General features: G+C 43.3%; 1 protein-coding gene across 29 annotated transcripts in view; it reads right to left on the bottom strand.

The window, feature by feature from the left end:
- nfasca (neurofascin homolog (chicken) a) overlaps positions 1-10438 on the bottom strand; it is a 143863-nt gene that overhangs the window by 39717 nt on the left and 93708 nt on the right. For all 29 annotated transcript variants that reach the window (XR_014800202.1, XR_014800201.1, XR_014800203.1 and 26 more), the window contains one exon: positions 9962-10109. Coding sequence is in view for 26 of the 29 variants with exons in the window: in XM_084927359.1 (XP_084783485.1) it covers positions 9962-10109 (148 nt within the window). In the remaining 3 variants the exon portion in view is untranslated. The remainder of the gene's footprint in view (positions 1-9961; positions 10110-10438) is intronic.

Genomic DNA, 10438 nt, shown 5'->3' with positions numbered 1-10438 from the left:
AGCGCGAGAGAGAGAGAGAGCGAGAGCGAGAGAGAGAGCAAGAGAGAGAGCGAGAGAGAGAGAGGGAGGGAGAGAGCGAGAGAGAGAGAGAGAGAGCGAGAGAGCGAGAGAGAGAGAGAGAGCGCGAGAGAGAGAGAGAGAGAGAGAGAGCGAGAGCAAGAGAGAGAGGGAGAGAGAGAGCGAGAGCAAGAGAGAGAGGGAGAGAGAGAGAGCGAGAGAGCGAGGAGAGAGAGAGAGAGTGAGAGCGAGCGAGAGAGCAAGAGAGAGAGGGAGAGAGAGAGAGCGAGAGAGCGAGAGAGAGAGAGAGAGAGCGAGTTTTGAGATGTGAGAGATTTGTGACGTTTAGCGTGTTTGGAGTGTGTAGTTAATGTGTTGTCTTGTGTAGTTAGTGTGTAGTGTTGTGGATAGTTTTGTGTTGTGTGTCAGAACAATGAGGCGACTGCTGTCTCCAGGTAGAAACAGCAGTGACACACCTGCTGCTGTCAGACCTGCAGGTATCAGGCTGTGATGTTCTCCTTTATAGTGGACAGAAATATTTGCAGTGGCACAAATAATTTGTGGCATCTTACTGAAGAACAGCTGATTGTTCTGTAAATAGTTTGAAATGGCCGCAAATAACTTTGTTTGCAAAACCTGTGCATACGATTTTAAAATTGACAATTTATATTTGCATTGAAAGTTATGAAATATGATTCAATAAACATGTTTGTGGTTGTTACGGTGAAAACATCACTTTTTCTACGGATTTTATGTTTTCTGTCTGATTTCAGATCAGTTGTGTTGATACAGTTTGTCAAAATGAAAACATGACAGTAAATTCAGACACGTGAGGCTGTGCTGATGAGACCAAACAAGGCAAATAAACAGTTTTAAAGGTGAACTGGAGCCCAGAGGGGTTACACGTTATTTTTTAAAGTAACGCAATAGTTACTTAATTACTAGTAATTAATTACTTTTAGAATCTTGTAACTCAGTTACTAACTCAGTTACTTTTTTGAAGAAGTAACTAGTAACTATAATTAATTACTTTTTCAAAGTAACAACGCTGCTGATGACACCACCATTATCGGTCTGATCCAGAATGACGATGCGTCTGAGGTGGATCAGCTGGTCCACTGGTACAGACTGTGGAGATGCCAGTGGACTTTGGAGAAACTACCCGATGCTCCGCCCTCTCGCCATCCTCAACAATAGTCTGTATGTGAGGACCACTTCACATCAGAAAAAGGTGGATCCTAAGGAATCTGAAGTGATCCACCATGTGCAGAACGAGGCCCAGATGAGGTTCTTCCTGTGGCAGCTGAGAAAGTTCCACAGGAGCTCTGTGTTGTGCACATGGATGACTGTCTCAGCTACGTCACTCTGATAAACACTCTGAAGTAACCACTGATATATCATTAGCACACTGCACAATTATAGTTATTTTATTTATATAAGTTGCCAGAAAAATAACTACTCAAGTAGAGTACAGTAACAAAGTATTTGTACTTCATTACCTCCCACCTCTGAGTATAGCCAGCTGCTCCTCAGGAGAAATGAGAGGTAGCTCAATCAGCTTCTTTTAAACCATTTCCCAAGTCCACGTACTTTTGTTAGTCCATCATCATATATAACGTCTTGGCCTGCTTAGCATCTCTAGCAACAGTTGAGATTGTGTTTCTCAGCCATGTCTTAAACTCGTCTCACCTTCTGCAGCTACACGCTCAGCCTCGCTCCAGCTGACAGTGAAGGCTGTTTGGAACAAACCCGCTGACTCACGGACCTGAACCTTTACCCTTCACTACAAATGCTTTATACATAGCTACTGGGAAAGAAACGGTGGGTAGGTTGGAGTGATATGGGTGGGGGCACTCCCCAACGTCCCAGTACAGCATTTGTAATTTAATGGACCCATTGAAAGCACTAGCAAGAGACTCTGATCCTTTATTGACACACGCTGTAGAGATGAAGGGGTTAAAGGATTCACCTTCCCTTTGGCTCATTCAAACTGACTCAATTGTTGCCAAGTGTGAGATTATTCTGTTATCATATGTTACCTTATATATGTAATCAAAGTAGTTGAATTATGATAACAGCTGTAGGACATATATTATCCTTTAGTTTAGATGGTGTGCTGTGTATGTAGCTTAGTTTCCATCATACTTTTGGGTTAAAAGAACATAATCATTTTTGTAGTTCATTAGATAAGTGTGCATCACTCTGTATCCTTGATCTGCTGTGAATGTGTTACACTGTTTTCTTGACATGCTTTATTGTTGAATCATAAAAAGAAGGTTGTAGGCAGGAGACTTGGTGTCTAGGGCAGAAGAGATAAACCACATTCCATACCCCCACCTTACAGAGAGCAGAAAGACAGGGAGCCGAGGTCATAACTTAGGCGCCGTAACAGAGAAAGAATGTGAATGTTTAGGCTTTTACGACTAGGTGGGGCCGCTAGGAGCTATAAGAGGCTGTGTAACCCGTCACCATTTTGAGACTCGCTGTGACCCTCTGCAGGCAGGTCTCCCCATCATGATGGTTCTAATGCTCATAAGTGTTGAATTGTATGGAAATAAATGATTGTTGATTGAGCATTTATACACCGAGTATTGTCCTTCCTTCAGCCCAAAGATTAAAAGAATTGGGAGATTTCAACAACTTGGTGCCGTGACCCGGATCTTGGTGTGCTGAGGAGGTGCAGATTTGGCCTGTGGTGAGATCGTGGGGCGAGGCGAACAGAAGACCGGTCTAACAGCAAAAAGGTAAGCACAGCCTGTTGTATTATACCAAATGTGCATATTGGGCTTTCCAAATTAATCTGTTCGCTGAGTTACACGTATTTTCACATCAAATTTGTCGGTGTCTGGTTTTTGGCGCAAGATACTAACAACATAAGTTGAGGCTGAATTCCAGTGTGTTAGATAAACTGCTTCTACCGAGAAACTAATAATACACTACGTTGAGCTAGTCGCAGTTAAACTGCTTCTACCGAGAAACTAATGACATACTACGTTGAGCTAGTTGCAGCCCACTTTACCTTCCACATTTAACTTTGTCTAAGACTGGCTTCTGTAGCAATAATACATTAGAATCTCTTGGAGACGCGGCCATAAGTCCAGTACACTGAATAGAGGTTTTGAAGTTGGTTTATGGTGTCGGTTAAGTCCTCGTTGACGCGGCTATAAAATTGAATATAGAAGTAAGGAAAGCAGATGCTGGCTTACGGTGCGGTTAAACACTGGCAACGCCAAAAGCGCAACATGTCCGTAGGTTTGGTTCATGATACGGCCGTGTTCCGGTGGTGCGGCCGTAAGTGCAGTAGTGAGTGGTGCTGATTTCAGTACATTGAATAGAGGTTTGACGGTGGTTTATGGTATCAGTTGAGCCTCGAGGGCTGCGGTCATAAAATATAAGTAAAATTTTACTTGCCATGAAATAAAGGTAAAGCAGAACCTGGTTTATGGTGTCGGTTTTGAGCTTCGGGGACACATGCATCACTTTTTACGATGCGATTTTGCCCCGTGGTGGCGGTCATAAGCGCAGAGAAAGGGGTATCTGGTCGATGGTGCAGTTGTGCTTTAAGGGGTTCTAACAGTTGAGCTCAGAGGTTTCTGTGTAAAGTTCCGCTGATGAGAAGTGTTGTGTGTGTGAGGCGCTCTGGGTGTTGTGTGTGAGGCGCGCTCTGGGTGTTGTGTGTGTGAGGCGCGCTCTGGGTGTTGTGTGTGTGAGGCGCTCTGGGTGTTGTGTGTGAGGCGCGCTCTGGGTGTTGTGTGTGTGAGGCGCGCTCTGGGTGTTGTGTGTGTGAGGCGCGCTCTGGGTGTTGTGTGTGTAAGGCGCTCTGGGTGTTGTGTGTGAGGCGCGCTCTGGGTGTTGTGTGTGTGAGGCGCGCTCTGGGTGTTGTGTGTTTAAGGCGCGCTCTGGGTGTGTGGTCTGTGTGTGAAGCGTGAAACACAGTGACAGTGACGGTTGATGTGTTTGAATAGGAGGACATTAGTGCGAAGAAAATGCTTTAAGATCTAAAGGTTGACGCCTAGTGGACCTGTGGAAACTAATTTTGTTCAAGGTGTGGCGACCCTCCTGTTCGTGGACGCGCGGGCAGGCCCAGCTGCGTCTGGATGCCGAGGTGGTGACTTGGGAACTGAGGACTCCCGTATAGCTACAGAATAACACTGGAACGGCCGTGTAATCACGGGTTCACATTTATTCTGGAATAGAACAAGAAGATGCTTTTACATCTAAGGTTGAGTTCTATCATAGTTGAAATATAAAAAGGTTGAATTCCTCGCTTCAGTGGTTGAAATCGTTGTGTGCCTGTCCCCTGACGAGTGTGAAATTAAATAAAGAGGGAATTTGGAGCCACATAGAGATAGACGGGCATAATTGGGTGTATTACTCTGTGGTGTAATTAACAAAAAATAAATAAAAAAGAGAGATAGTAAGAGGTGTGTAGTGGAGAATTATGGAGGAGTAGAGAGAGGAATGTGTTGGGAGACTGGCGTGCAGTTTACGCTGTCGAGGTAGGCGTGTTGCCTGCTTATCTGTTTAACAGTGATGAAAATGAAATTAAATAAATCTCTTAGTGTGTTAACACAGGTGGCTACGGACCTGGACCAACTGCCCCCACAAGCACAGCGGCCGAAGCAAAATTATAAGTAATGGGAACCACACCCAGCAAGAATCAGCAGCTGTGAAACAGACAGCAGCGAGGAGAGAATTAGAGGAGAAATGAAGGTTTTAAGAGCACAGGAAATTGGGTTGAATTTTGGGGCCAACGGACTTGTGGAGGTTGGGAAGGCGTCCGGAGCATCACAACAAAAGGTGAAACAAAAACATACACAAGCAGAGAAATGTGAGAGAAAGGCTCCTTTTAAGGTAACGCCTAGTTTGAGAAAAATTAAAATTAACCTGCCTGCCTACAAATGCACACACATGCAATGAAAAAACAGCTTACACTCATGAACATGTGAAGATTTTCCAGCAAGGTTAAAGCAAAAAAAAAAAAAATTAACATACTTCTGTTGTTAAATGATGAAGTTTATCCATTACTGACAAAGAAACCCTCTGGGTTGCAGGACAACAATTTAACTTCAAAAAAAAAAAAAAAAAAGACACTGGACTGACCAACCAGTGAAGACACGACAAATTTAGTGGTTAGAAGATTCAAACTGTGACATGTTTTCTGCTGATTGATTGATACAAGTGATTACTGAATGAAAGAAAATTCCTTTTTGGACTTTTAAACATGATCTTAAGAATTTTAACATGTACCTGTGTTGTCCTGTCAGCTTGGTGGGTTATGAGTTGATTATACGGTGAGAAAAAAACAAAAAAAGGGGGAGAGAAGGCTGACACAGGGCCTGGCCCCGTTGTTTCTCCCCTCTCTGAATAACAGCCAACACAACATCATATACCTGTTCGTTTGTTTTTGTTTTGTTTTTGTTTTTTTCTCTTTATGCTTAATTACAGGCTGCTTTGCCGGCCCTGAAAGCCGAGGCTGACTTGGACTCCTGCTCTCCCCTCTACGTGACCCTGACCAAATGCTGCAACAGCTGGACCCACAACAAGTGCTGCAGGAATGCGATTTCATGCAGCAGAGACGGAGAGCGTTAAAACCAAGGCTCGTTTCACTACACGGGGGAAAATTCTCAGACAGCTTCAGCTGACAGAGCGGTGACGAGACGCCCGCCAAGCCCGAGTGAAAAGTAAGGCTGAGCAAAAGAATGCTGACCTTGATAACTCTGCATTCACACTGTGCAGGACAGTGATGGACCAACACGGCAGCGAAAAGGGCGTGACCGAGACAGGAGGAGTAACTGAGGTCAGAAGGCACCTCAGAATGGACAAAAAACACAGAAGAAGATGCAGGTTTCACCTGCGGTGAGCATGGACACTGGAGAAAGGACTGCCCCAATTGGGGTCAGAACCAGGATGGACAGAACTTTGAGCAGCAGCAGCAATGGTCGCAAACAGACTGAAAAGGAGGAGGGCAGGACCCCAGGGCATGCCTCAGGCCGTGGTTTACCCAGAACACCAGAACAGGAAGGTGATGAACACACACACACACACACACACACACAGGAATGCTGATTCACTGAGAAGTGATCCACATACATATACATGCACACGCTTGTGCAATGAAGAGTGATGCACACACACACACGCTGATGCAATGAAGAATGCTTTGCTTATGCTGATATGCAAAATGCTGCACACAAACATCCCAATACATAATTTTTATGAGGAGCCATTGATTACCATTGATTACTTAGAATGTGTTATATGTCACCCAGAGAGCATTTATGTAGAGTTAAGGAATAAGGTCTAAAACGGTTTGGTTATGAGAACAATGTCTGTGCGTGATGTCTGTTTATGGCTCAAGGCCTTGACTGAATTCTTTGCTGTGCTTCACACAGCCCTGATGAGGAACAGTGGCACAGAGTGAAAATGATGAATTAATAGGGTAAGTTTTAGGCATTTTCTGTGATTGAGATTTAATCCAAGGAGGAACAAAAGGTGTTACGGCACCTGAGGTTCTCATTCCCACACAATATTGTCCCGGCAGGAAGCAAAAGTTCCTGTGAATTTTTGGTTGATTTTTTGGTTTTGCTTAGCGCTAGCTTGATTTTATCAGTGAGCTTTGGCTTGTGTTCTTTCTCGTAAGCGAGAGAGGGATAGTTTTATGCTTGGACATGTCTGCAACGGGCCCTAGTATGTGTTATTTTAGTAGTATTTTGTTGGTTACGTCTGTTTTCGTTTTTGTTACAGTGCACTGAAGGAAAAAAAAAAAAAAAAAAAAACATCTGAGAGGTGTGATACACCGGTGGTGATATTTTGTGAGTTCCTGATTTAACAATCAGCTCTTTAAACCAGGCCTGAAAGATTGAGATTTAAAGCGCTATAAAATATTATTACTGTAAACAGTTGCAAAGTGTACTTCTCCATGATTGTAATTGGCTTGAGAGAAATTCACTTATAGGGGACACTGATCACACGAGAAGTCCTGAGCCTAAAAGGATTGCAGCGAGCCAATCCGGTCCAAAAAAAAAAACAAAAAAAACAAGGAATTGTTTTCCTTTTAAAATGATGACGTCATCTTGCTGGTGATGGATGCTCGAATAGGTTGCGCGTGAGACTCCATTATCAGCAACATCTGGTATGAATGTGTGTGAATGAATGCATGTGACTGGACTGTGATGGACTGACGACTAAAAGTTTTAACTGACTTGAGACTGAGACAAAGACTGCACCAACTTTAGGATTAGTAAATGCTGACAAACAATTCACCCAGCCGGCAAGAGAAGGGTGGATGCTTCGCTTTGTTTTGTTTTTGCAGGAGCAGGAGGATAAGAGAGACTGGAGGAGGAGACTGTAGCTTCACATGAGTGTTGGCAAGGCTGGAGCAACGGTACTCGAGAGAAGAATTTCTGACACTTTCTGAGATATGATGTCACTAACCTTCTCTTTTAATTTTCTAGCTCCGATGAATTGACACATGGGAGTGTGTCAAAAAGGGGGAAGTTGAGTCTGAACATCAAACAATGGTTTTATGAACATTTTATGACTTTATTTGTGTGTTTAATAATTTAGCTATGGCAAAACTTAAGCTTATAATGTGTTAGACTTAGAAATGGTTCATGAATTTTTGATTTCTTTCACACACACATAGACTATGATTAGAATAGGTCCTGAACATAATATTTTGAACCAAATTTGAATCATTAGAAGAATAATGGATAACAATATTAGATTATCAAGGCTAGGGAGAGAGGTGTTTTGGTTTTCTGCTTTGCAGAGAAAGGAACAGACACCAGACGAGGTCACGGAGAGATGAGGATCCTTCACAGCAGAGACAGATGTAGGGACTGCCGAGACAGCAACTGGGGTCAAGTGTCATGACGTCTGGGCTCCTTGAGAAGATGGATCCCATAAACACAGCAATAACCATGAAGGGGTTGGCGAAAACCAGGAACACCAGATCAACGAGGTTCGAGAGGCTCTTGGTAAAAAGGGGGACACGGCGGTGACCCCAAAATACACAGATCTTTGTTTGAAATTGGGGCAGAATAATCCCCTGATCTGTGCAACGATTAAAGGGTGGTCTAACCCCGGAGGTCGAAGAAAGAAGCTGAGAATCACCCAACTGGAAGATACTGGTAGCTGCAGCAATAAAAATAAAGGTTAAAAGCTCCTTAGACAGAGGTTCTAGTCTAAGTACATTTGAAAGGTATAAGGGGGCATCAAAATGGGGGTGGGAAACTGGAGCACCAAAATAAAGCTGTGGGAGAACTGGGGAGTGATGGAAGTGTCATCTGTACTTTGTTGTTGTAATCATAGTTTTTCTTGAATCTGAACTGCACAAACACAGAGGTCATCCCACATATGGTCCACCCGTTAAAGGGGGACGGAGGGCCTCAGGACCAAGGAGACATGGACATTGCAACACTAGAGTGTATGTTGTAAGTGATCTCTTTGAGAAAAGAGATCAAAGGGGGAATTGTGAGATTATTCTGTTATCATATGTTACCTTATATATGTAATCAAAGTAGTTGAATTATGATAACAGCTGTAGGACATATATTATCCTTTAGTTTAGATGGTGTGCTGTGTATGTAGCTTAGTTTCCATTATACTTTTGGGTTAAAAGAACATAATCATTTTTGTAGTTCATTAGATAAGTGTGCATCACTCTGTATCCTTGATCTGCTGTGAATGTGTTACACTGTTTTCTTGACATGCTTTATTGTTGAATCATAAAAAGAAGGTTGTAGGCAGGAGACTTGGTGTCTAGGGCAGAAGAGATAAACCACATTCCATACCCCCACCTTACAGAGAGCAGAAAGACAGGGAGCCGAGGTCATAACTTAGGCACCGTAACAGAGAAAGAATGTGAATGTTTAGGCTTTTACGACTAGGTGGGGGCCGCTAGGAGCTATAAGAGGCTGTGTAACCCGTCACCATTTTGAGACTCGCTGTGACCCTCTGCAGGCAGGTCTCCCCATCATGATGGTTCTAATGCTCATAAGTGTTGAATTGTATGGAAATAAATGATTGTTGATTGAGCATTTATACACCGAGTATTGTCCTTCCTTCAGCCCAAAGATTAAAAGAATTGGGAGATTTCAACACAAGGCAACACTTTTGGTTGTTTGAAGGCAATTGGTCACTGCTCATTTTTTAAATGTGCCACTAATTAACCATGAATGTGTTCTGCTTTGGGTCTTGAAGAGTCATTGTCTGGACTATGAATCACCTGCATGTCACAAAACTGAGACTAGATTTTTAGTAACAGAGCCTCACTACAATTCACTGCTACAACTACACACCAATCACAGCACTGCAAACCACACCCAGGCCACTTTACCCTTGTTAAGGAATATATATATTTTCTTAGTGCTTATTTTCTGATTATTTTGTTTATGTATTTTAATAACAGGCCAGCTTTGACTCACAAACCAGTTGCTCAGCCAGACTGGAGCTGTGCAGAGCTGCAGAGGCGGTATATTAAGAACAGGAAACAGATGCAGACAGAAAAAGTGGAACTAGGCAGAGGGTAGCGCACGTAATCACTCCACCAGCAACACACACACACATCACGTAAGGCCAGAGGTAAAGAAGTTGTTTTGATCGAAACTGTGTGTGACGTGCGAGTGCCAAAATAACAGACTATAATGTATGATGTATAAGCATCCGGCTTAATGCTCCAGACCTGCCGATGCTTAGCAGCGTGCACATCCCCTTTCTGGAAAGTAATGATTGAATAAATTGATTATAAATACTTTGACCACTCTGCGTCTTCTCTGTCCAGGAGAAGAATAAGAAGAACTGGGTTCGATACCCTTCACTAAATTGTGAAACTTTGTTGTTAGATTCAGAGCAAATAAACAACTTTTCCCACAACCATTTAGTCAGGCTTGAAGCAGAGACAAAGAGGGTGACAGCACAGCACAGGTTGTTAAAAAAGAGCAAACGCAGGGGTCATTACCTCCATCCCAAGTAAAGAGGCTTGTCATCCTTCATCCAGGCCACACTGACAGGAAGGCTGGGGTCAGACGTCACCCTACAAGTGAAGCGAGCTGTGGAGCCCCTGATGGCTGACTGGTGCTCGGGGGCCTGAATGATGCGAGTCGGCTCTGGGTCACAGTTAAGATGAAGAGCAATGCACTACATGAACATTTTAGACGCATCCAATAACACAAGTGGTAGATAATACTGTGTGGAGCTGCATGGTCAGGTGCCACAGTCTCATCCAAAACAAGACCAATTTATTCTTTCCATCTCTGTTCAATATGAGATAAGCTGCAAAGATTTAGATAAAGAAAATGTGCAAGAAAATTGAATCATGGAGACTGTATTTGCATAAAAATGCAATCCCTTTGTGTAAAAATCCACAGTACAGTTAGCAGGCAAAACAAATAGACAACCAACAGCAAAGTCAGGTGCATCCCACCACCCTCTGCCC

This window comes from Perissodus microlepis, chromosome 5, assembly GCF_051167445.1.
Source record: "Perissodus microlepis isolate ML-2025 ecotype Zambia chromosome 5, ASM5116744v1, whole genome shotgun sequence".
Classification (NCBI taxonomy): Eukaryota; Metazoa; Chordata; class Actinopteri; order Cichliformes; family Cichlidae; genus Perissodus; species Perissodus microlepis.
This window is presented reverse-complemented; position numbering and strand designations above follow the sequence as displayed.